The sequence below is a fragment of the Molossus molossus genome, unplaced genomic scaffold, assembly GCF_014108415.1.
Source record: "Molossus molossus isolate mMolMol1 unplaced genomic scaffold, mMolMol1.p scaffold_m16_p_2, whole genome shotgun sequence".
NCBI lineage: Eukaryota > Metazoa > Chordata > Mammalia > Chiroptera > Molossidae > Molossus > Molossus molossus.
In genome coordinates, this window is record NW_023425355.1 from 103,542,379 (window position 1) to 103,570,101 (window position 27,723).

At 40.5% G+C, this 27,723-nt stretch overlaps 1 protein-coding gene and 1 long non-coding RNA gene across 2 annotated transcripts in view; one reads left to right on the top strand and one right to left on the bottom strand.

Annotated features, from left to right (window-relative positions):
- The window catches only part of DGKK (diacylglycerol kinase kappa), a 159,890-nt gene extending 134,289 nt beyond the window's left edge, over positions 1-25,601 (top strand). The window contains exons 16-28 of the mRNA XM_036271305.1: positions 812-916; positions 1,369-1,465; positions 2,976-3,083; positions 5,386-5,482; positions 5,727-5,834; positions 6,507-6,620; positions 6,964-7,098; positions 8,258-8,418; positions 8,963-9,104; positions 10,076-10,162; positions 13,987-14,097; positions 24,292-24,415; positions 25,522-25,601. Of these exons, the coding sequence (XP_036127198.1) occupies positions 812-916; positions 1,369-1,465; positions 2,976-3,083; positions 5,386-5,482; positions 5,727-5,834; positions 6,507-6,620; positions 6,964-7,098; positions 8,258-8,418; positions 8,963-9,104; positions 10,076-10,162; positions 13,987-14,097; positions 24,292-24,415; positions 25,522-25,601 (1,469 nt within the window). The remainder of the gene's footprint in view (positions 1-811; positions 917-1,368; positions 1,466-2,975; positions 3,084-5,385; positions 5,483-5,726; positions 5,835-6,506; positions 6,621-6,963; positions 7,099-8,257; positions 8,419-8,962; positions 9,105-10,075; positions 10,163-13,986; positions 14,098-24,291; positions 24,416-25,521) is intronic.
- Positions 14,740-27,535, bottom strand: LOC118636236. The gene is made up of 3 exons (XR_004960630.1): positions 27,420-27,535; positions 24,068-24,213; positions 14,740-14,810 (listed from the first exon to the last, which is right to left on the bottom strand). It is a non-coding gene; the product is annotated as an uncharacterized LOC118636236 (long non-coding RNA).
- Between the last annotated feature and the right edge of the window lie 188 nt (positions 27,536-27,723).

Genomic DNA, 27,723 nt, shown 5'->3' on the forward strand with positions numbered 1-27,723 from the left:
ACAACCTCAGCCAAGTTTCTAAGAAAGGAAGGAAATCTCCCTTCTGCACTGTGAAAGAATTAAATAGTCAGTTTGCCTCTGTTTCCATAGTAGTTTCCAAGTAGTGGGGATCAGATTAATCTGATGTGGCCATAATTCTGTCACAACCAACCCTCAGCCTGCTCCATCAACACATAAATCAGATTTAGAAGTACAGTTTGTGACCATGGGACAGAGAATGGCACCCCTGCTAGGATAGAGATTGAATCTATGTACTTTGGCACAAGCTGAGCACCTGAGCTATACAATATATAGGCTGGTGAAAGGAAAGAGACTTTGCAAATATTCTGGGTATAAGTGAGACATTTGAGTGAAAGAATGGCATGTTCCTACAGGTTCAAGTTTGGAACAAAAGTCATGTGAGTAAATGAATTAACAAAGAAGTAAGAATAGAGGTAGAAGAGCAGAAGGTTTTCTACCCTACCTGCCCACTTCCCACTGCTGGCCCTGAGCTTCTACTCACAATCACATTTCCTGGGTGACAGAAAAAGAATAACCAGTAAAACAGAGAAAGCTCAGGCATGGATATGAAGAGATATTGGGGCAACACTGTAAGAAAGCTGACACTACAAACAGTATCATGAAAGAGAGGTGATGGTCAAATGAGAGTCTAACCACACGCTGACTGGAATTAATTAAATAAAGGAGACGCTTGAAAATGCCTGATAAATGTGACCAATCCTCCCTCCCTTAGTCCTTTTTTTTTTTTTTTTTTCATTTATCTCCTTTCCCTTCCCTTTTCTCCCTCCTTACTTTCACTTTTTCTCTACAGTTCTGGATGAACAAAGCCGACAGGCATTATCGGTTAAGAACTTTACTTCAACTTTCTTCCCAGAAGATGACTTAGAAGATATTAGCCAGACGACCTTAGGACACCGTAAGGATCTTTCTGTTCTTCTCTCATTCTACCCTTCATCACTGTCTTCTAGTGCCCATAAAATAAAGGTGTGTTTTCATGCATTTTCATTTAGCCATAATTCTACTGTGCAGTAGATATCCCTCCCTCTTTCCCAGAAAACTCACGCTATAAGATCCCATGCCAGTGTCCAGAAGTAATAACACTTTTAGGTCCTTTGAAAAGGCTGGCCTGATGAAACTCAAGATTTGAAGCTATTTTCACTGCCAGCAAGCAAGCAATTCAGTTTCATTGTCCTCTCAGTGGAAGCCCCTGTCCATCCAAGATTATCCCTCTTTGGAAAGCAAACCCTGAGTACTATCTAAGAGAAAGTCATTGAGCATGACCCCCACAGAGAAAATAGTGTGAAATACAAGTGATGACAGGGATTTCTTGTTTGGATCTGATACCAAGGTGATGTGTTTTGTGTCTAGGTTCTCGTCGTAGTACTTTGTCTTCTATACCTTCTCTCAAAAGTGAAGACCTAGATAACCTTAATTTGGAGCACTTACATTTTACACCTGAAACTATGTAAGTATTTAGACCTATGACCTTTTTATGGCTTTCTTTTCTCTGGTTAAGAGCATAGTCTAAGGATGCTCAGAATCAAATCCTGACTGTGCTTTACTAGTTGTGTGACCTTATACAACCAATCTAAGCCTCAGTTTCCTCACTTGTAAAATGGAGACAATTGTAGAACCTGCCACATAGGTTTGTTGTATTTATTGAGTTTATACATGCAAAGTACTTCCACTGAGCAGTGCTTTGCACCCATAGTTAAATGCTGTATGTTAAGATTTATTATTATTATTATTATTATTATTATAAACAATAAATGTTAGCTGTTGTTCTTTCAAAGGACTTGTTTTTCCACTCTTGCCTTTAACAATAAATGATTAGACGTACTAAAAAAATAAATTGGCATTTAGGGGACTAGGTAGCAAATCTAAAGATGTCTGTCTCCCTATCCCTACTGGTTTAGAATATTCCCAGCAGCCAAGTTCTGCCCCATTCACTCATTTTGAGTTACATTAAGATCAGTTGAACATCAGTTAGAAAGACTGATGTCTAATTTCTGGACTGTAGTTGATGAGGGCAAATCTCATGTGAGAGATGCAGGGTCAGTTAATTAATGAATTTTTTAAAATTATCTATAGTTGAGTAGCTACATTGTACCCATTTTCAGTTTCCCAAAATGACGCAGCTAGCAATTATTGAAGTTTTCTACAGCTTCCTATTTATTCCTAATTCTAGCCCCCACTCCCTTCTACTTCACCATTGGCTTAAGTTCATGTCTGAGGTTTCATTGACCTACCTAATGAGTGCTGATCAATGGTGTGCTAGCAAACATTTAAAACCAGCTCTCTGGGGGGAGGGGAGAGGGAAATCCTGATTTATTTCCTGGTGTAAACCCTCACACCATGACCTATTTCAAGCTACTGACATAATGCCATTAAACACAGAGTTGGGAAGTGATAGACATAATCAGCTGACATGAGCTGGTACAAACTGGCTCCAGCACACTACTGGTTTTGATAGCAACACCCGAGATGAGTGCAGAATAATAATAATAATAATAATAAAAACTGCCTGACATATATGTCCTCTTTTATCAGTCTTTTCTCCCAAATGTGTGCTCACTTTGCTCTTTGATGTGAAAGCACCATAAATGAGTTCAGATATCGCTGAAAATAGTGCAGACTTTACTTTCGTACATGTTTTTATTTTTAATATGTTTTATTGATTTTAGAGAGAGGGGCTGGGAGAGGGAGAAAGAGAGAGAAACAGCGATTGGTTGCCTCCCAATCCCACTGAATCTTCCCAATTAGGTGGGTGCCCTCTCTTACAGATCACAGTGCTAGTTGTTAACACAACAGGACATCTACATGTGTTTCTCAAGAACAGTAAGGCTTGTGTCCAATGCAGAGGAGGGCTTCCTTCAGTGGTTTTTTATCATGCATATGAAGACTGCTGCCCAATAACAATGGCGCTTTTTTCCTGCACTAATGTCTGTCCTCCTCTTCCCTTTGCCTAATTTAAGACGTTTCAAAGAAAAGTGCGTCATGAACAACTATTTTGGAATAGGACTGGATGCTAAAATTTCTCTGGAGTTCAACACCAGAAGAGATGAACACCCAGATCAATACACGTAAGAAAAAGAAACTTCTCTCCCTACATGAAGACGGACAATAATCATTCATTCACATATTCCTATATTCCCTATCTCTCAGACAAACAACAGAAATAAAGAGGTCCTTTGGAAGTAAAATATATTAGTCCCAAGATTATCCTAGTGGGACTGCTTGCCCTAAATGTGATTACTCTGCACTGGCATCCTGAACTTGGACTGCTTTCTTAATCTAGACCTGTGGGTTACTATATAAACACAGCTAACTACGTTACTGTTATTTCAAACAGATTACATTGACTCAATTCAGCAAATTACCTCTTTTTTCTGTCTGTGAGAACTTGACTAGGTCCTAGTAGTGGGTTCAGGTCTGTTTTTGGTTGACAAGGCTGCAAAGTATCAACTGACTAATTCTTGATGTTACTAATCTGGTTCCCTTGAACCCACTGATTCTTATCCCATCCAGTGTTGGCCTGCTTGGTACCTTTTGGTACTTTTGTACTACAGACAAACCCTAAGACACCCTCAGAGTTCTTATGGTAGATTGAAACCACACCCCCGCACCACCGCCACCCTTGCCACCTGCCACCAGAACCTTTTTTCTCAGAGCAGGACTTGGCTAAGGAACAAGTACTTTATTAGATATGTAGTTTGTAAATACTCTTTCCCAGTTGTTTGTCTTTTTATTGTTGATTGTCTTTTTGTTTTCTAAATGCTATCTTTTGAAATACAAAAGTTTCTAATTTTGGTAACATCCAGTTAATCAATTTTTTTTTCTTTTATGGACAATGCTTTTGATGCCACATCTAAAAAAAAAAAATCTTGGCCTAACCCACAACTTAAACATTTGCTCCTTAGTTTTCTTTTAAATTTGTTCTTGTTTTAGCTCTTAACTTTAAGTCTATAATCTGCTTTGAATTAATTTTTGTGTATGATGTGAAGTAAGGGTCCAAGTTCATCTTTTTGCCCATGTATACCCAATTACAACAACACAATTTTTCACAGCTATTCTTTCCTCCAATGAATGGTGTTGGCACATTTGTCAACAGTCAAAATACCATAAATATAAGGGTTTTTTCCTAGATTCTAATTTCTGTTCCATTTATCTATGTGATTATCCTATGCAAATACCACACTATTTTAATAACTGTAGCTTTTAATTAGTTTTGAAACTGAGAGATGAAAGTCCTCCAACTTTGTTCTTTTTCAGAATTGTCCTGATTGTTCTAGGTATTTTGCCTTTCTATATAACTAAACTATTTTTATAGAAAAGGAAGCTAAAGTGCCCAAAGAACTTGTGGTTTTAAACAGAATCAAAATAATTTTGTGCCAGCCTTCTTAGATTTCAAAGTTCATGCCCTGCTGTGGCTCATTTCTATGGCTCTAATTTAAAAACAATACTCATAGACACCAACAACAGTATGGTAGTTACCAGAATAGTAAAGGGCAAAAGTGGTCAGATATAAGGTGACAGAAGACTTGATTTTGGGTGGTGGGCACACAATGCAATATACAGATGATGTATTATAGAATTGTACACTTGAAACATATATAATCTTATTAACCAATGTCACCCCAATACACTTAATTTAAAAAGATAAATAAATAAAAATAAAAACTCATAGTAAACTTTAGCCATCCTTTCTAGTGACTGTAAGCCCCCTGCCTGTTTTTATCAGAGATCCTACAATCAGTAGGGCCCTGTCCTTTCCACCTAAACCCCAAGTCTCCTGATATGCTTACCTGTCCACTGACTCCTCCTCTACAATATACCTAGGAAACTTAAGTCTAATTTTATAGCACTGAATTAAGTGTTTGGTGTACAAATCTTAGAAAATCCCTCCACTTTGCCAGAAAAGTTATGCTTCAAAGAAATTGCAGTGTAGGAGTCATATGTTTCTAATGAAATTGACTCTAAGCAGCTGAAATCTTGAGCTCCTGGAGTGGTACTTGCCAGGGCAGCTAGTGTCCACCAGCCAGCTATGCTCACAGTTTTTCATGAACATTACTTTCTGAATATTGGCTGTCTCTTCTGATTCTGAACCAATATTAGCAGCAGCAGGGAAAAGTGGCAAATTTACCTACTGGTGGGATGCTGAAGCTTCAATAGGGCCCAGGAAGTCATTTCAGCAGGTATTTGAATGAGAATATCAGTTACACCACCCTAGCATATCCTCTTGGGCCCAGTTAACATTCAGTATGACTCCTCTCTATATGAAGGCTCTTGAGGAATAAAATGGTGTCCCCTCTTGCTTTTTATCATCCATTTATCTTTATATTATTAACCCTGTGGCTACCTTTCTCTACCCTTTTCTCCCTGTAGTAGCCGCCTTAAGAACAAGATGTGGTATGGCCTTTTGGGAAGCAAGGAACTTTTGCAGCGCTCTTACAGGAAACTGGAAGAACGAGTGCACCTGGAGGTTAGTGGGGGAAAAGGGTAATCTTCCTGGGCATAGAAAAAAGAAATATCATGACCCTGAGGAATCAACTTTTCCTTATATTCTTGGTTCTCTTTGAGCTTTAACTCTGATCCTCACTCACAGCTCATGGGAGGAAGGCATGAAGATATATTTTCATTTTATGGATGAGAAAATGATAGCATGAAAAGAAGACAGAACCCTTCTCCTATCTCTGTAAATGTCCCTTCACATTCGTATCTTTCAGTGTGATGGAGAAGCTATCTCCTTGCCAAATTTGCAAGGCATTGTGGTGCTCAACATTACCAGCTATGCTGGAGGCATCAACTTCTGGGGAAGCAGCACAGCAGCCACAGTAAGTATGAAACAAGGAACAGGGAGGGAGAAAGGTTTGGCCCCCTCTGAGATCTCTCAAAAATGAGAGTTGCACTCACTGGAGTAGAAATAAAGTGGGCAATGTGGGGAGAGAAGGTGGGCTGGGAACCTTTACCAGTTGCAGCTGTATAAGCAATTTTTTAAAAGGCAATTAGCATTTCAGAGCATATGCAAAAAAAGAATCAACCAAAAAACTCAGAATCAGATCAGTTCTTACTTAGGTGTTGCCTGGACTTTGAATTTTCCATTCCTCAGGTCTGACAGATCCGTAAAAGGTTACCTAGGTTATGCTCTTTTCTCCAAGGAGGTCTGTCAATAAAATCTCCTGGAAAACTGGCCATGACCCTTTCCCTCTCAGTTCACCCAAGAAGGCCATGTGGTCAATGGGACTGGCCTCGGGCATTTATGATGCTAGATTACACAGGGAGGGAACCATCTCAGAGCTCTGATCTCAGAAGAGACTAAGAGTTGTGATCTCAGTACTCCTTTCCCAGATGGGCTTCCTGACCTCATTTCCCCCCTTTTAATATATACTTACTCCATTCTTCATGACCTGGAAAAATTCTCACTAGGAGCCTTCAAAGCATACCTACTTGTGATGGAAGAGGTATGGTTTCTCAAAGGGATATGTGACACAGTTCTTCCTCCTCAGGAATATGAAGCTCCTGCAATAAATGATGGGAAGCTGGAGGTAGTGGCAATCTTTGGTTCCATACAGATGGCAATGTCCCGTATCATCAATATGCATCATCATCGCATTGCTCAGGTAGGCAGGGGCTGGGTGGGCACCAGAAAGAGACTGAGCTCTGTGGTTACAACCCAGGATATGGAGTTGTCCCAGAAATTAACTGGGTATAAGTGTCAGGGTGCAGAGATGAGGTTATCTTGTGGAAATTAAGGTGCTGGCTAAGGCTGGAGACAGAGGTGGTAGGGACTGAATGAGCAAAAGGCCCATAGATATCAGGTGTTTCCTCCTTGAGATCATCTGATTCACATTCTTGCCAGTCCTGCTTCAGATACACAATACAGCCATGACTGTGGGATTACCAGATTGGTCTACAGCACTTGTCTCATTTTTCTGCCCCATTCTCTCTCCTCTTCTCTGGCAGTGTCATGAGGTGTTGATAACCATTGATGGTGAAGAAGGTATCCCAGTGCAGGTGGATGGGGAGGCCTGGGTTCAGAGGCCAGGCCTCATCAAGATTAGATACAAGAATGCTGCCCAGATGCTGATAAGAGATCGGGTAAGAAAGGAAAGGCTTGTCTGGGGTACCTGCATTGTCTCTTCAACAACTCTTGCTGAATACTGAATACTTCCAGTCAAGCAGAATGCCTCAAAGGGATGTCTGTTTGCTACTTGCATCAGTCACCTTGGGTGCTTGCTAGAAATGCATATTCTTGGGCCCCACACCAGACCCAGTGAATCAGAATGGGAACGAGTAGTTTCTAGGAACTTGCATTTTTAAACAAGCCCCTGAGACATACTGATATATACTGACATTTTCAAACCACTGTCTAAGAGAGTGAGACAAGGAGCCTCCCTCCTATCATTTTAAACAAAGCTGCCCACTCTCCACTGCACAGAGAGCTAAAGATCTTGGGTAGTAATGGAGAAATCTGCTCTTTCAATAAGAGATTCTTCATTGACTATGGTCTTTAGGTTCCTTAAGATTTCTTAAAATGCTGCATTCACAAATGTCACCCACTTCTACTAAACCATCTAAAGCTAGAAAGGAGTCATTATTGATCAAATGTTCAGTGCTTGAAGGCTTTCTTCCATTCCGACCTGAAGGCAGTCCATAGAAGCAGCAACAGAGAAGAGAGGGGAAGTCTGTCTAATTTATAAACTGCCTACTTTGTGCTGGGAAGTTTAGATGTATTCTCTCAAGTAGGTCCTCCCAACAATTATATGAGATATATACACTTATTTCCATTTTACAGATGAAGAAAATGAAGGCTAGAGAGGTTAAATAACTTGCTAAAGGTTATACAACCAGTAAATGATAGAAGGATAATTCAAAATTAAACATTTCTGCTTCTAGGTCCATCACAACATATTGCTTAGATTTGACAAAGAAGGGAGCATGAAAGGTGTTCCACTGTCTTATCGATAATGCTGCCCTCATAGAGGAGTTTCTGGAAGGAATATATCTATCTGATTGAAGCACATTGTCCTAAGACTCACCATATCAACAACAGCAAAACTAAAAGTGCCTAGTATAGATGAGACATTGAATGAAATGGTGGATAGATGTATAGGTGTGTAGGTGGGTGTATGGGGGAATATGGGCCCTCTTTTCCCTTTACCCACTATACCCACAAATTTCAGACTCACAAACAGAACTGCCACATGCCCCCTTAGCTTCTGCAATCATTAGTATCTGCCACTGTCTTTACCTCCAGGACTTTGAGAACTCAATGAAAATGTGGGAGTGCAAGCATACTGAAATTCAAGCTGCCTCTCAACCCCAGCTGGACTCCCAGGAATCTCAAGGTAGCCTCTCTAATGAAGAGTCTGCCCAGATGCAGCACTTAGCTCGGCTTGCAGAAAACCTCATCAGCAGGTAAGTAAACCTAGGCAGACACAGGGCTAAGAATCCTGAAAACAGACAGGAAGAAGCCAATTTGTGTCTATTGGCTACTGGGGAGCTCGGTCTCAGAAAGGTCTTTCCCAGAACTCTGAAGTTTGACAGGGACCCTGACAATCCAGACAGGAAATGGTCTTTGCACTCAGTGATAAGCCAGCATGAACCTCTCCCATTAGACCCAGAGATGAACTTTGATTTCCTTCTACTTTTCCAGACCAAACAGGACTACGAATATTTATCCTTGACTTCAAATATTAGGAGGGCCTTGAAATTCCTGGGGTCATCTTCCTCCCCTGTTCTGGCCTCTCACTGTCCTGAATCACCCAAGGATGAAGAAAGATGAATACCTAGAGTAGAGACATTTTTTGGTCCAAGTGTCTACCGAGACAAATAGAAATAACAGGAGGGTACCAATTTGGGTACCCAGGGCTTTCTATTCTTATCCCAACCCTCACCAGAACCCTAGGCCAGAAGTCCTTCAGAACTCCAGACTCATCTATCTGTCCTTGTTTTATTACAGAATTACTGACCTGAGCAAGGTCCACCAGCATGTGTCTGTTCTCATGGATTCTGTGAACGCCAGTGCTAAAATGCTGAATGATGTATTTTATAGCCAAGACAGTGGCAATGAGGCAGGTGCAGCTTTCTGTACTCCCATTGAGGTAAGGGGTCAAGGGACAGATGAAGAAAAGGAATCAAACCACACAGGAAAGGGGATGAAAAAGAAGGATGGGGAGTTGTAGACTGCATGGAGAAACTGGACAAATGATGTCAGGAAACTGATGGATAGAGTGGAAGGGAAGACAGGTATTCCTTGACAGTTATAGGTCCAAAGTGGATACTGGGGGAATCCCATTGCAGATTTTATCATCTCAGAGCTAGCCCTCTTCTCTGAGAGCCACCTACCACACTGACCTCAGGGGAGAAATGGTAAGTGAATGGAAAGAAACTTGGCCTTGGCCCTTCCTCATCCCAGATAACCTGAGCTCCAGGCTGCCTTGGTTTCCATCTTGAGCGAAATGTCCAGATTAGAATACTTGAGGTTAAATATGCCATCTCATGACTTTACCCACTACAGAAGATTTATGGGATGCTTTTAAAAAGTAATTTTAGTGCTAGACAAATGATACAAAAGGGCCAAATATAGGGTCAGGGCCTCCTAAAACATGGGTTACTTATATATTTGGGGCCAGATCCTAGCTGGAGGAGGCCTGGAGCTCAAGGCCTTGAGTTTCAAAAAGAGAAATGGTTGGGCCTAACTTCACCTACCATTGGAAAGGTAGTTTTAACGCAGCATCAGCAAGTAGCATAAAATTTACTCTCTGGTTTGCATATTTCCTATTCCTGTATACCTGTAGCACTCATTCAATGATGCCAAATGCCAAGTTATACTGTCCCACTTTACAGAATACACCAATACAGCTACAGTATTTGACAGCTGGCATCAGTTCTGATTGGTTAGTGCCCATGCTGTACCAGCTGTATTATATTTTGAATATTACTTTTTTACCTATAGCCACATCCTACTAGCCTGTTCCTCCCACAAACAAGTCAGCTAGCTGCTACATGCTTACTAACCAACAGCTCTTCTTTGTCCTTTCCCTTCCTTTCTTTTCCATTCTTCTCTTCTCAGACTCTAAGCAGAAATGATGCAGCCGATGTTACATTTAGTCTTAAAGGGCTCTATGATGACACCAAAGCTTTCCTGGATGAAAACTTGGTGAGTGAAAGGGGTTGGAACAAGGGAGGGCATAGTATCCTATGTGAAGATGGTAACAGTTTATGCTTGGTTCTAGGGACTTGGAAGACATGTAGGAGCATTTTTTAAAAATCCTCACATGAAGACATTTTTCTATCTTTGTTCAGATAGAGTGGGAGGGAGAGAGAGAGAGAGAAACATCAATGTGAGTGGGACACATTGACTGGTTGCCTCCCGCACGACCCGGATCAGGGTCGGGGATGAACTGCAACTAATATACGTGCCCTTGACAGGAATCGAACCCACAACTCATCAGTCTGCGGGCTGACGCTCTAACTGTTGAGCCAAGCCGGCCAGGGCCATGTAGGAGCATTTTAACCAGGTGCTTAATTGGCAGTCCCTGCTGTGTTATACTTACCCAGAGTTGTCATTGATTGTATCACTTCATAGGTTATGCTAATCAATTGGGACTACCATAGCCTTGAAGAAGTGTTTCCCCCTCTTCTCTGACAAATGTCTCCTGGATCCAGGCCACTCAAAAAATAGGTTGTTCTCATCATACCAAAAACAGCTTCAGAAGTAAAAGTGAGCTCTTTTGAGCTGCTATGTATCTCCACAATGTCCACATACCTCTCTCACCATGTGGGAAGATAGTACGGAAGAGTGGGAAAAGTTGGGAGACTCTGGGTTCAAATCCCAAATATTCTCCTTACTAGCTATATCAGTTTCCTAAGGCTGCTGAAACCAAGTACTATTCAAAGTAAAAATTCTGGGTGACATAAAACAACAGAAATTTATTGTCTCACTCTTCTGTAGGCTAGAAGCCTGAAATCAAGGCGTCAATAGGCCATATTTCCTCTGAAACCTCTAAGGGAATCCTTTCTTGCTTCTTTCTAGCTTCTAGTGACTTACTGGCAATCTTTGTTGTTCCTTGTCTTGTAGATGCATTACCCAATCCTCCATCTTCACATAGTGTTCTAACCATGTCTCTCTGTCTTCAAATGAACATCTTATATGGATACTAGTCATACTGGATCAGGGGCCTATGCTATTCCTGTATGACTTCATCTTAAAAACCAATTATAACAGCAATGATCCTATTTCTAAATTAGGTCACATTCTGAGATGCTGGAATTAGAATTTCAACATAACTCTTTTGGGGGGGGGGCACAATTGAATCCATAATAATTTCACCTCTTTGGATCTAAGTTTCCCTAGCTACAAAATAGAAATTATAATCTCTATATTTCCAGGTTGTTGTGAGGATTAAACTGACAATTGTATATTAAGTGCCAAGGCTTGGCACATAGTAGCAGCTTGATAGATGATAAATTTTATTAGCCCTAGGGAAAATGGACTAAGGCTCAGTTTTTGAGCTATAAGAATAGTTGTGTGTTTCACAGAAGGCAAAGCTCATAGGCACACTTGGTGAGTGTGCTCTGATGAGTGAACTGATCACAACTACCCAACTTTTGGGTTGGCTGTTAAGGCCATGAGGCAGGGGCTATTTTTGCTTATCATCTAATTATGGTTTATTTAAAGAGAGGCTTCTTTGTTGATATTCTAAGAGGTGCATCCACTTCCTCTTTTCCTCATTTGCACATCTAATTGGCATACTGCACAGGCAGTGGAGTGGTTAAGGCAACCAGGCCAGGCTGACCCAGTATCTGAACCCTAAGTTAGAGTCTTTCAGCCTTAGACAATAGCAATAGAAGTACCTTCTATATATGGGCAGAATTTGATGGCCTTCCCAGTTTGGGCAGTAGGAAATATGGGAAGTTTGACTTTCATTACCACTCAAATCTTCTTGAGGCTCATGGCATGTATATTGGTTCCTACCAGCTAACAACACAAATTGAGCACATAGTATATTTAACATAGGACCTGATAAGGACCCCTATACACATACACACACCCAAATGAGACCAGGGGTCAGAGAACAGCTAACTATGAATGACCAAGTATCTCCAGAAAGGCTATGTCATAGAGGTGGCATAGAGATAAGACTTATTTTATTTGGGTGTTGTTATTCCTCCCCTTGAAAGAGGATATTGCAGAGCTCAGTGTCAGTAGAGGCATGTATATCTATGATGAAGTAAATCCCACCCAGTAACTCCTACTTCTCTTATTTGGCACCTCATTTGTGCTATGACTAGTGATGTGTTGGCACAGGAACCAAGAAATAAGCAACAAAGTCCTCTAAGTCCATTTGCACATTTACTTCTTAGAAAAGTCCTGGACAAGGTTGCTACTAGAGCCAGAAGGACAGGAAAATAGAGTATAAGACTCAGGCCCACCCACCTACTATTTTTTAGAGCCCAAGTCTCCAGATGCCAAATAAGAAGTAATTTGGAAGCCATTTTATTCCTTTCCTATTTTGATTAGGTATCATTTTCCAAGGCCCCAAATTCCTTTATTTTCTTTATTTTTGGAATCGACTACCAAACCCCTTTGGAGTATTATTGGTAAGTATGCCCCTAAGGACTCCCTGCCCCTTCTCACTTTACCTTGAAGTGCTTGCCATTTCTACCAGACACTCACTCTCCCCCTTCCCACTGCCATGTGTACACAAATGTCCTGTGCATATGGGCTACTATGTACTGTATTAAATCATTAGCTGTAAAACAAAATCGAGAGATATGTCAGCACTGACTTGTTTCTTTCTCATTTCCCATCCTGAGTGGCTATAACCTCCAGCCCCATCCCCCACCCATTCACTTGCCACCCATTTTTGACAGTTGGCAAGGTTCCACTTATGGCTGGAACATCAAGTAGTCAATGCACAGCAAGAAGCCACATAAGGGCCAGGATGAAAGTGGAGTGCATGTCAGGGAGGAAAGGTGAGGCCAAGTTAGGTGGGCTGGAAAACATGTCCAGGTTGAAAATATCAGCATGTATCTCTATTCCCAGCTGATTATTTACTGGAATATGAACTATCTCACCTATGTTGCTGGTCTAGAACTTGGTTAGTTTGAGTTAGAGATGGTTCCAAAAGAATCAATTTTAAGTCTCCCATGGACTGAACATAGTTCATCCTGTGGGTGCTGGGAGTTACTAGGGAACACTTAAGCTGCATTTCCTGAACCCATGGGACAAGCCATCTGGAACTCATTTCTTACTAAGAGTGAACAGATAGGGGCTAAAGCACAACCTGAACAGGCAGGCCCTCTTTGCCAGGAAGGGAAAGTGAACCAATCTCTCTCTATGTCTCTCCTTGCTTCATAAAGCAGCCTTTAAATTATAGTAACTATGTAATAAACCCCTCCCCTCAGCATCCACTCACTCCACATATCCTTTATGAGACTGTGTGTTATAGAGAATAGGCTATAGACTTAAACAGATCTGGGTCTGTCTAGCCATGTAATTTTGAACACTAAACTTCTTTGGGTCTGTTTTCTCATCTAGAAAATAAGAACAGTAGTACTTTGCAAGCTATTGAAAAGTTATTAGAAAAATGGAATGAAATCATGAATGTACAGTGCCTCACATATAGTATGTGCTAAAAAACTGGAAGCTGTTATTTATAGAGACCTTTTTCCTGGACCCTAAACTGTAGGGGTATAACTCAGTATGAATTGGCCCTGGTCAAAGGGCCTTTCTGTTTTCCAAACTGAGCATGTCCAGCCCCAAGGAAAGCCCCACCAACTGGTTGTATTTTGGGTCTCCCTATTGAGAAAGGAAAGAGCTTGCTACACTTTTCCATGAACCCAAGGCCAAGAAAGATGCAAGTTGACACCTGTGGTCTCATGGCTACTAGCAGGGAATAGGAGTTGGGGAGAGAGCAAGAGTCTACAAAGGCAGGGTGGCGGGGATTGGACACTCACCCTTTTTCCTGTTTTCACCAGTTGAAAAATATTGAGGATGAGGCCATACTGCAAACCACCCTAGATGCCATGAATAGGGAGTTTGAAAAGCTATCCAAGATCAATTGGATGAATTCAATCCTTGTTCAAGAGGTATGTGACCTGGGGATTGGGAAATAAAGGGGAATAGGGATTCTTTTTTGGTGCTCTCCCTTCCAGTGTGGGCCAGAAAAATGACTGATGGACCAGAGAGAGTCCAGTAGTGGCTTTTCACTTGAGCTTAATGGAGTCTCCTCCTCCCATTCCCTCATCATAAGTATGCAAGACAGAATGCAAATTGAAAAATTAGATGACCGGATAGGGAAAATGGTGGTAGAGTGAATGGAAGTTACACAGACCGTGTCCCAGGAACAAACTGGAATTGCAACTAAAATAAAGACAAGTCATCTAGGAAAACCAACTGAAGAGCACCTAGAGAGAACCTTTATAACTAAGGATGTAAAGAGGACCCCAAATTGAGAGTGGTAGGAGCTGTAGAGGTGCAAGAGGGCTGGCTGGGTGCCCATAGGCAGAAGCTGGAGGCTGTCTTAGCTGTGAGCAGTTCCCTCTGAAAAGTTGGGGGTTTAAACCCCAAGCTGATTCCCCAGTACAGAGTGGTGGAACAGGGAAAGGTGCCCACATAATACCTGGCTGTGAAAAACATCAGAGCAGAGGTTTTATCCGGTAGGGAGAGGTACAGGGAACACCGGCCCTTTCCTGAATGGCCAGTACACTAAATTACAGCTACAGCTACTCACCTTGGGTTCCAGCAGAGGGAGAGTGGACTGGACTGGAACTGTATGAGGAGAGTTGGAGCTTCATGGCAACTGGGGAGAGAGGTGGGAAGGAGGCCATCAGGAACTCTATGCTGAGTCACTCCCCCACAAGAAAGTAGCCATATTCCTCAAAAAAAAAAAAAAACAAAAAAAAAAACCTTTCCCAGAGAAACTTTAGTCTGGGGGAGAAGCAAATGGTCCTCCTTCGAGAATTTCACACCTCCCAGCCCTGAGAAGCAATCTGAGGCTGATCAACAGCTAGAGACTACCAGCAAGCCAGTAGGCAGAGACGAGATTCTGAAGGCTTTGAACCTTGAGACTGACCCTTAGTGTTCGGTGTCCTGGCTCTGGGGAATGGGCTGTGACGGCTGAGGCCTGGGTCCCTGCACTGAGCCAATGACCCATAATGCGGAAACCATTTTCATCTCAAAGCACCTTCAACACAGGGGAAAGCAATTGCCCCACCCACTGGAAATCCTATTATCCTGTACACCTGAGGGATCTGTCATTCACCTGAGGGCTACAACCTGAGGCTCATTAAGTAACCAAAACTAATACTCAGCCTGCATGTAAAAGCTCTGGGATAACTGAATCTTTGCTTGGCCTGCAACTCTGTCCAGGAAAACAAGACTAGACATTGGTGTTTAGTGAAGTATCCTCCATACTCATCCAAACCTAGCAGAGGATTCCACAATCAGTGGAACACTAACACTAACAGGGTATATTTGGCAGGCTCGAAACCCTCCTGAGACAGTCAAAATGGTGAAACAAAGAAAGAAATCCCAAATGAAAGAACAAGAGAATTCTACAGACGAAGGGATAAATGAAATGGAGTTAAGAAAGTAATCAGAAGTAGAATTCAGAGTAATTATTATGAGGAAGCTCAACAGCATGAGTAAAGATATAGAAACAACAAACATCAACCAATTAGAAATGAAAAAAAAAAAAAAAAACAAGCAGAAATGAAGAATGGCATAGCAGAAATAAAGAACACATTGGAAGAAATAACTAGCAGATTACAGGAAGCCAATGATCAAATCAATGAATTAGAAGACAGGATAGAAAAAATCCCCAATCAGAGAACCCAAAATAAAAAATAAAAAAAAAAACAGGAGGACAGTTTAAGAGTGCTGTGGGACATGAAACATAACAACATTCTGCATTACAGGAGTAACAGAAGAAGACAATGAGCAAGGGTTAGAGAATAAATTTGAAGAAATAGTGGCAAAAAGCTTCCCTAACTTGGTGAAAAAAAGAGGCATACAAGTTCAGAGAGCTCCAAGTAAGAACAACCCAAAGAGGCCCACACCAAGACACATCATAATTAAAATGCCAAAAATAAAACACAGCAAGAGAAAAGCAACAGGTTACCTACAAGGTGCCCACATGAGGCTACCACCTGATTTCTCAAAAGAAACACTACAGGCCAGAAGGGAATGGCATGAAGTAATCAGGGTCAGGAAGAACAAGGATCTGAATCCAAGACTATGCTATCCAAGCAAGGCTATCATTCAAAATAGAAGGTGAAATAAAGAGCTTCCCAGACCATAAAAACAAACAAACAAAAAAACAAACCAAAGGGTAAGGGAATATATTAGCACCAAACTAGCACTGCAAGAAGTGTTAAAAGTACTGCTGTAAACTAGAAAAGGAACAAAGTTGGAGGGATCACATTACCAGATTTCAGGCTATACTACAAAGCCACTGTAATCAAAACAGCCTGGTACTGGCACAAGAACAGGCAGATAGATCAATGGAATAGAACAGAGGTCCTGGAAATTGACCCAAGACAATATGCTCAATTAATATTTGACAAAGGGGGCAAGAGCATACAGTGGAGTAAGGACAGCCTCTTTAATAAATGGTGTTGGGAAAATTGGACAGCTACATGCAAAAAAATGAAACTAGACCATCAACTTACACCATACACAAGAATAAACTCAAAATGGATAAAAGACTTAAATGTGATTCATGAATCCATAAAAATCCAGAAGAAAATGTACGCAACAAAATTTCAGACATCATACGCAGCAGAATTTTCACCGATACATCACGTAAGGCAACAGAAACAAAGGAGAAAATGAACACATGGGACTACATCAAACTCAAAAGCTTCTGCACAGCAAAAGATACAATCACCAAAATGGAAAAGCAACCCACTGTATGAGAGAGCATAATTGCCAATGATACATCAGATAAGGGGTTCATTTCCAAAATATATAGAGTGCTCATACAGCTCAACAAAAGGAAGACAAACAACCCAATTAAAAAATGAGTATAGGACCTAAATAGACACCTCTCCAAACAGGACATACAAATGGCTAAGAAACATATGAAGAAATGCTCAACATCACTAATCATCAGAGAGATGCCAATTAAAACAACAATGAGGTATCACCTCACACCAGTCAGAATGGCCACCATCAACAAATCATCAAACAACAAGTGTTGGTGAGGGTGTGAAGAAAAGGGGACTCTAGTACACTGCTAGTGGGAATACACACTGGTGCAGCCACTATGGAAAACAATATGGTGTTACCTCAAAAAGTTAAAAATTGAACTTCCATTTGACCTAGTGATCCCATTTCTAGTAATACACCCTAAGATGCCTGAAACACCCATCAGAAAGAATATATGTACCCCCATGTTTATAGCAGCACTATTTACAATAGCTAAGATCTCGAAACAGCCCAAATGTCCATCAGTAGACAAATAGCTAAAAAAGCTGTGGTACTTATACACAATGGAGTACTGTGCCGCTGTAAGAAAGAAAGATCTCCTATCATTTGAGACAACATGGAGGGACCTGGAGAGTGTTATCCTAAGGAGAACAAGACAAGCAGAGAAAGACAAATATCACATGATCTCACTTATTTGTGGAATATAATGAACATAACAGTCTAAGGAATAGGGTAGTCCCAGAGACATGGAAGTGGGGTACAGACTGACAATCCCCAGAAGAGGGGGTGGGGGGGAGATAAACCACAGAACTTATATGCATGTGTGCATGAACAATGGACATGGACAACAAAGCTGGGGACAGGACGGGGAGGGTGGAGGAGGGTGTTATCAGTGGGGGAAAAAGGAGAAACATCTGTAACAAAAATAAATACATTGATTAATTAAAAAATAAATGAATAAATAAAATAAAAGGACTGCTATAATAAGGAGAAGAAATAGAGAAACATAGGCATAATAAATAAATAAGTACATATCAATAATAATCTTAAATGTAAATGAATTAAATGCTCCAATCAAAAGCATCAGAGAAGCTGAATTGATAAGGAAGCACCACTCATATATGTGTTGTTTACAAGAGACCCACCTCACAACAAAAGACTCACATAGGTTGAAAGTGAAATGGAAAAAATTTTTCTAAGCAAATGGAAATGAAAAAAAGCTGGGGTAGCAATACTCATACCTGATAAAATAGACTTCAAAATGAAGGCCATAAAAAGATACAAAAAAGGACACTAAATAATATTGAAAGAATCTATCCAACAAAAAGATATAACTTTGGTAAACATATATGCACCCAATACAGGAACAACAAAATATATTAAAAATCTTATGGAGGACTTCAATCCCCAGAACAGCGGTGGTGGGGGAGAGATAAACCACAGAACTTATATGCATGTATGCATGAACAATGGACATGAACAATAAAGCTGGGGACAGGGCGGGGAGGAAGGGGGAAAGAGGAATCAGTGGGGTGGGGGAGAAGAAACATCTGTAACAAAAATAAATTAATTAATTTTTAAAAATCTTCTGGAGGACTTCATAGGCGTAATCGACAGCAATGCAATCATAACAGGGGACTTCAACACCCTGCCGACATTACTGGATAGATCCTCTAGACAAAATATTAACAAGGAAACAAAGACTCTAAATAATTCACTAGATCAGATGGATTTATTGATATTTACAGAGAATTACACTCAAAAACTGCAGAATTCACATTTTTCTCAAGTGCACATGTTCTATCTCAAAGATAGAACACATGTTAGGAAACAAACTAAGTCTCTACAAGTTCAAGAAGATTGAAATCATATCAAGCATCTTCTCAGATAACAATGGCATGAAACTAGAAATCAATTAAAACAAAAACATACAAAGACATTTAAACACATGGAGGCTAAATAGTATGTTCTTAATAAATGGGTTACCAAGGAGATCAAGAAATATATTTTAAAAACTTACTGGAAATCAATGAAAATGAAAACACAACAACACAAAATCTTTGGGATACAACAAAAGCAGTCCTGAGAAGGAAGTTCATAGCACTACAGGCCTACCTCAAGAAAAAAGAAAAATTTTAATAGATTATTTAACCCTACGACTAAAGAACTAGAAAGTAAACAAAAAGAAAAACCCAGAGCAAGTAGAAGGAAAGAAATAGTAAAGGTCAGAGCAGAAATAAATGACATAGAAACTAAAAAAATTTTTAAGTCAAAAGATCAATGAAACAAAGAGCTGGTTCTTTGCAAAGATAAAAAAGACTGATGAACCTTTAGCCAGACTGACCAACAAGCAAAGAGAGAGGAAGGACCCAAATAAACAAATTCAGAAATGAAAGAGAAGTAACAACTGACACCACAGAAATACAAAGGATTATTAGTGAATACTATAAACAATTATATGCCAACAAATTGCACAATCTAGGTGAAATGAAATTTCTACAATCACACAATTTCCCAAAACTGAACCAGGAAGAGATAGAAAACTTGCACAGATGAGTAACGACTAAGGAAATTGAAGCTGTAATCAATACATTCCCAGCATACAAAAGTCCAGATCCAGATGGCTTCACAGGGGAGTTTTACAGAACATTCAACGAAGAACTAACACCCATTCTCCTCAAACTATTCCAAAAAATTCAAGAAGAAGGAAGACTTTCAAACTCTTTTTATGAGGCCAGCATAATCCTACTTCCAAAACCAGATAAAGACACTAGAAGAAACAAAACTACAGGCCAATATCCCTGATAAACATAGATGCCAAAATACTCAACAAAATATTAGCAAATTGGACCCAGCAATACATTAAAAAAATTATTCACCATGACCAAGTTGGATTCATCCCAGGGATGCAAGGATGGTACAATATTCACAAATCAATAAATGTAATACACCACATAAACAAAATTAAAGATAAAAATTATACGATCATATCAATAGATGCTGAAAAAGCATTTGACAAAATCCAGCACCCATTTCTCATAAAAATGCCCAGTAAATTGGAAATAGAGTGATCATACCTCAACATAACAAAGGCCATATATGAAAACCTACACCCAATATCATACTCAATGGGTAAAAACTAAAAGCATTTCCCTCAAGAACAGGAACAAGACAGGGATACCCACTTTTGCCACTTTTATTTAACTTAGTACTGGAAGTCTTAGCCACAGAAATTGGACAAAAAGAAAAAATAAAAGGGATCCAAATTGGAAATGAGCAAGTGAAACTGTCATTATTTGCAGATAACATATTGTACATAGAGAACCCTAAAGACTCCATCAAAAATATACTAAATTTAATAAATAAATGTGGCAAAGTAGCAGGATACAAAATTAACATCCAAAAACCGATGGCATTCTTTTTGTTTTTTTAACCCTCACCCAAGGACCTTTTTTTTTTTTTTTTTTTTTTTTTGCATTTTTCTTCAAATAGAGCGGGAAGGAGAGTGGGAGGAAGAGAGAGAGAGAAACATCGATGTGAGAGAGACACATTGACTGGTTGCCACCCGCACAACCCCAACTGGGCCAAGGACGAACTGCAACTGAGGTACATGCCCCTAACAAGAACTAAACCTGGGACTTTCTGGTCCACAGGCCGACGCTCTAACCACTGAGAAAACCGGTCAGGGTCCAATGACATTCTTATACACCAATAATGAACACTCAGAAAGGAAAACTAAAAAAAAAAAAAAAAAAATCCCATTTACCATTGCAACAAAAATAAAAATAAAATACCTAGGAATAAACTTAACCAAGGTGGTAAAAGACCTGTTCTCAGAAAACTATGACATTGAAAAAAGAAATAAAGATATAAATAGTGGAAATATATACCATGTTCATGGATTGGAAAAATCAACATCATTAAAATGTCCATACTACCCAAAGCAATCTACAGGTTCAATTCAATCTCTGTTAAAGTACCAATGGCATAATTCACAAATCTAGAACCAGTACTCCAAAAGTTTATATGGAACCATAATGGACTCTGAATATTGACAGCAATCTGAAAAAGAACAAAGTAAGAGGGATCACAATACCAGGTATCAAGTAATATTACAAAGACATCATCATCAAAACAGCCTGGTACTGGCACAAGAACAGGCATATAGATCAATGGAACAGAACAGAGAACACAGATATCAACCCAAGACAGTATGCACAATTAGCATTCGACAAAAGAGGCAAGAGGATACAATGGAGAAGAGACAATCTGTTCAATACATGGTGTTGGAAAAATTGGATAGCTACATGCAGAAAAGTGAAACTAGACCACCAACTTACACCATACACAAGAATAAACTCAAAATGGATAGAAGACTTAAATGTAAACCGTGAAACCCTAAAAATCCTAGAAGAAAATTTGGGCAGAAAAATCTCAGGCATCACACAAGCAGAATTTTCACTGACACATTGCCTAGGGGAAGAGAAACAGAAAAAAATTAATAAATGGGACTACATCAAACTAAAAAGCTTTTGCAGAGCAAAAGAAACCAGCATCAAAATGAAAAGGAAACCCACTCTCTGGGAGAACATATTTGCCAATAATACAGTGGATAAGGGGTTAATATTCAAAATATATAGAGTACTAATACAACTCAACAAAAGGAAGACAAATAATCCAATTAAAAGTGGGCAGAGTGCCCTGGCCGGTTTGGCTCAGCGGTTATAGCGTCGACCTGCGGTCCAGAGAGACCAGGGTTTGGTTCCCGCTAAGGGCATGTAACTCGGTTGAAGTTTGTCCCCGGCCCTGGTTGGGTCGTGCGGGTGGCAATCACTCAATGTGTCCCTTTCGCGTCGATGTTTCTCTCTCTCTCCCTCCCACTCTATCTGAACAAAATATAGAAAAATGTCCTTGGGTAAGGATTAAAAAAAACAACAACAAAAAAAAAATGGGCAGAGGACCTGAACAGACACTTTTCCAAACAGTACATACAAATGGCCAGGAGACATGAAAAAATGCTCAACATCTCTAATCATCAGAGAGATGCAAATTAAAATGTTATGAGATATCACCTTACACTTGCCAGACTGGCAGCCATCAATGAATCCTCAAACAAGTGCTGGTGAGGATGTGGAGAAAAGAGTACTCTAGCACACTGCTGGTGGGAATGCAGACTGATGCAGCCAGTATGGAAAACAATATGGTGTTTCCTCATAAAATTATAAATAGAACTGCCATTTGACCCAGTGATCCCACTTCTTGGAATATATCCCAAGAAGCCTGAAACACCAATCAGAAAGAATATATGCACCCCTATGTTCATAGCTGCTCTATTTATAATAACTAAGATCTGGTAACAGCCCAAGTGCCCATCAGTAGGTGAGTGGATAAGAAAGCTTTGGTATATTTACACAATGGAATACTATGCAGGTGTAAGAAGATCTCTTACCCTTTGAGATGACATGGAGGTACCTGGAGAGTATTGTGCTAAGTGAAATAAGCCAGTCAGAGAAAGACAAGTACCACATGATCTCACTTATTTATAGAACATAACAAACAAAATAAGCTATCAACCAAAATAGATCCAGAGTCATGGAAGTAGGGAAATAGACTAAAAAACCTCAGATTGGTGGGGGCTGGGAGGGGAGGGAAGGGATAAACCAAAGAACTTATATGCATATATGCACAACAAATTGATACAGACATTAGGTTGGCGAAAGCAGGAGGGGAGTGGGAGTGGGAATGAGGGTGTCAATGGGGAAAAAAGGGGGACATCTGTAATACTTTTAACAATAAAAAGAAAATAAAAATTAGATGACCATGGGAAAGTAACCAGCAAGAACTATTCTGTGGCAGGAGATGTTTGGGAAAGAATAAACATATTTGCTTTTGTTTATACTGCTTTCCTGACTGTAATTCCCCCTCCCTGCTCAGTACCTGCTTCCAGAACTGAATTTCACCTGTACATACCATTGTGATCATACCAGTTACTTACATCCAACTTCTGTTCTAAATTATTGGTTCCCAGACCTTACTGGTAATTAAATCTTCCAAATATCACCTCTCTTTGCTACTTATTATTCCTCCCCCTCTAGAAGGACAGTAGGCTCTCCAGTGCCTTCCCCTAGCAGGTGTGTGGCTTAAAAACAAACCAAGCATGCCACTAGTGGTTACAATATAGTTGTAGAGATGTTGGCATTTTTGGACAGCTCTATGTGCTTTCCTGAGATTGACAAATATTCCCACTTAATAAATCAAATGACTTCAAAATGTCCACCTATTACTAAGTAAATTATTTCCTTTATGGTCTGACAGGAATCTTCTTTAGATTTCCTCACCATAGAATGACTCATTTCAAACTCTAGGAACCCCTGATTCCCCTACTCATTATACCTGTTTCTGGTCCCATACACTACTTATGTGCATGTTATGAGCAAGCCATACATGCATGCTTGTCTCATGCAGCTATCAGGCTATTATTTAAGAGAAAAGGCCATATATAGCTTTAGGTCTTAAAGGATTTAATAACTTTCTCATATGCCTTTGCTGATGACTTTGCTGCTCTTGATCACTAGCCCTCTGGGAGGGGAAAACATGCTGTTACACACAAAAGGAAGCAAATTCTTGTAGCATCCTACTTCTCTTATTACTTGGTGCAGCTATATCTCACCAAGCTCCCGAACTAAGCAACTGGACTGGATACTGAGAGAAATGAGAAAAACTGTCCATGGTCTAAAGCAGTGGTTTTCAACCTTCCTAAAGCCACAAACCTTTAATACAGTTCTTCATGTTGTATGTGGGTGTATCTGCATGTGGGAGGACATGCCTGCAGATGGATAGAGGAGCAGTGTCTCGGTTCCTAAGACCATCAGAAATATGTATTTTCTGATGGTCTTAGGCGATCCCTGTGAAGGGGTTGTTCGACCCCCAAAGGGGTCGCGACCCACAGGTTGAGAACTTCTGGTCTAAAGTCTTAGTATGTGATTTGGCCCTGCCTGGGGCATAATCTTTTTTCAGGATTTCAGTATTACCATAAAGATGAAGAAGTATTGTTCTAAAGAAGGGCAGAGTGAATTAAAGGAAAGCCAGGAAGATGTTGCTCATTCACATGACACTAATCTTGCTCACCTTAAGGCCATAGAAGATTCAGATCCACTTTGATAGAAAAAGCAGGATAAGAGTCGATTATTCATTGGGCTTTCCAAGGCTTTGGCTGAGGGGCAAGGTCCTGTGCCCTTCCTTTAGGTTTCTTCTCAAAGGCAATTCTGAAGATCCTTAGAGAAAAGGGTAACAATTATTTTTAAATGTTATTCAGCTAACATTTTTACCTTCCTCTTGCTGTGGTTTCCCAGGAAAAAATTTCAGATACTGACAGTAGAAGCCTCAGATCGAAAATTAAGTTCCCCAAATTGAGGAAGAAGAAGTTAGAAGAGGAAGACAAGCCTAAATCAGGCCTAAGACTCCAGAGTTTTATTGGTAAGTCTCCCCCCCACCCCCTGCCCAGGGATAGGGGTAATGAAGACCTCCCCAGCAGCCCTGGTACCTCCCAGAGACCTGAAACTCCAATTAGAAATGTTCACAGGTATAGTGGTGATGGAGGATGCTCGCTGAGAGCCACCTTAGTCAACATTGACCCATCTCTTGGAAAAGGTATGAGTTAGAAAGTGGTATGAACACTGGAAGGAAGAGAACCTGAGAAGGAACCTTGCTGTGTGGTCTCTGTGATATAGACAGCTGAAAAGAAAAAATGGTAACAGGCCATCACTTTTCTGCTTGCCCCATTCCTGTTCTGGGTTGATAAGTATGGCAAAATAATCATACTTAGATTTCTCTACCAGTCAAATCCAACTACAAGATTTTAGTCCTGGTCCAGAAAACAGTATTATTTGAGATGGGTCAGGGGTGTCAGTGGTGGGCATATATAGGGTCAGGAACAGGTCCCATGACCTATCTAAACATTTATATTCCCTATCTGTTGTAGTAAGTCACTGGAAATACAAAGTTTCTGTTATTTGAATTTTGGGTCCATCCCACATTCAGACTTAGATGTATGCATTATTGATATGTCAATGAGGCTCAAAAGAAGATTATCTTATAGAGTTTTCAGTTATGCCAATTCTAATGTCAAGGTCTGTCCTAAATGTTGGGCCTAGACAACTTGGAAGTTTGAGAGATACAGCAATTGTGGACATAGGGGAAAATGAATGGAGGGTGTCAGTTTGTTTTGTTTTTGAGGAAGTGAGAGTCTGCACAAATGCCAAAAGAGAATCTCCTGGACCAAGCTATGATTTCTCAAGTTTGGTCCAAGGTGTTTGATTCCCTATGAATCAGCCAGTTCGGAGACAATGTACTTGAGAGTTTTTCTTAAGGTCCATGGATTTTCAGGTTCTTAGAACTCATCCCATTTGTGTTTGGCTCACATGGTGTCAGTTGGTTTTCTTGGATGGTTCAGAGATAGCTGGTACAATATAAACAAACCAGTTGTGTCCTAACAGACTTTTTGTTTGCTCTCTTTAGGATCCATAAATTTGGACATCTGGAAATGTGTTAACCTTATTTCTATACTTGTTTTTTCTCTGAAGGAAATGTGTGGCATCGCAGAAATCGTGAAGATGAAGCAAAAGATGATGACCCTTCAACATCATCAGGATTTCAACTGTAGTCCTTGAAAGCTGGAAGGAGAACTCATAACATTTAGAACTCTACTAAAAACTCTCAAAACCTCAATACAGGCTAGACTAAACTATTTCAGAACAAACATGAGCACCACCAAGAAAGATCCTTCAATTCTTTACACTAATACACTTCCTGGACTCAATCAGGTCTCCTTAGAGGTTTACATCGTCTCATTGGCCAAAGATTCCTGTTCCGAGTTGTCTTATTCAGTTCTCCTCTTTGTGCACATTGAGCAACTACAGTATTTAATTGGGATTTCTTTATGAAGGGCCTGGGGTTGACAAAGTATTCAAAGGAGTTCACCTCTTCAGGGAGTTAGGAATGGTTTTTTTTCTGACTAGCAGAGAAACTGTTGATGCTAGGGAATAAATAAAAGAAATACTCTCAGGGAGATGAGAGGGGTCAGGATAGCCAGGCTTTGTTGTGTTTCTCTCCCAGTCCTGCCAGTTGCAACTTGCAACCTCAGGAGGTCCCTTTTAGTTGGTTTATTAAGATAAGAATGAGGTCCTGGAGGCTTGTCTATTTGCCTATTACAATGATCATGTAAAATCTTTCCTTGTACGTGTGGTGACTACTCTGCAAATATTTTGTTTTTCCATGTGTGCATGTATGTCTTTGCACATGTCCAGGTGGTGCTCTGGTGGCTATGTGGGCCAATTGGTTGGAATTCACCCTGATGGCAACTAGTATACAGGCTCCCTTCCTACTGCCTTGATCTTAGCCTGCATGCTTCCATGGAGTGTTTGCCTGCATTCTTGCTGGATTTTTTAACTCAATGTTTTGCCGCTGTGCTGCAGTATAGATTATGTATAGAGACATAAAGATGTATATATTATATATATTATATATATATTTTTAAGAGCTGAGAATACAACTCGACCTCTAAGTGACCCTATAATTTATTGTGCTAACCCAGGAATCCCTCTCCACCTTGATCCCATCACCCACCCCTATTACCATGCACACATGCACACATGCACACACATGCGCGCGCGCGCGCGCACACACACACACACACACACACACACACACCCCTCTACCAACTGCCCTATTTCTTGGTGGAACTTCTAATCTTTTGGTGCATTTTCAGCGTCCTTGAAGTGGCTGGGATCTACCTATAGCCCAGCTGATTCTGACGCCCCTTTAAAATTCTGAGCCAGGCCATGGAAATGAGAACAAAACCAATGCCCTTAGAGGAAGGGGCTAAGCATGCATGCTGCCTTTTTTCTCTATTTGTCCTGGACTCTACATCAGCAACTTCCCCGACCTATGCTGTCCCCTTCCCCAATAAAAAGACCATATGGAGCAACCAGGCCTTGAGCTCTGTGACTTAGATGCCTGAGCTAGGGACTGCCTGACAATCAAGTAACAGCTTAGGCCCTTCCCCACAAGCTCCATCTGGGCCTGCACCTTCCTGGACAGGCTGTTGGGTGAGTCCCCAAATCATCTTTGAATTTCTCATCTTGCTCTTTCCCTTGAGTACAGAGAGATATTCAGAGTGACCAGAAAAAACATGGGCCTGGTAACATGGAGACCTTAGCCTCTGCTTCTTCCAAATTCCTCATGAAAACAAACTGTGCCAAAATTGTTCCCAATCCCAATTAGCATTTTTTCAATGTCCACTTCCAGTCAAGCAAACCTAATCAAACTCCAGTGTCCAGAGGGGTTCTCTCTGATCTGCCTTGTATTCCCTACCCCACCCTCAACTCACACCTTTAGGTAAGTGTTCCTTCCCATTGATCAAAAGAAAGTCAGAAAACTGGCCTCTCCCTACTTCTCAAACAAACTTAGTGTGCTCAATTACCTGACTCCATCCAGGCTGGTTCATTGAGGTGCACAATCCAGACTCCAACCACTGGTTCTCAGCTCTGGAATTCCACCAGCCTAGCCCACTTTAACCAGCCACCTGTGTTTCACCTCTGCAGGGGTGAGGAGAAAAATACTAACAAGGGGTTAGTTCCAAATGTCTGATTGCTGTGCCAAATTAAGAAGTTCTAGCTCTACAACTTCATAAGAACGTTAATGGAAAAAGATAAAACATTGAAAATGCATTTAAGCATCAGCATATGTTAAGTTACTGTACATATTTGAGTAGGGGTGTGCTGTTG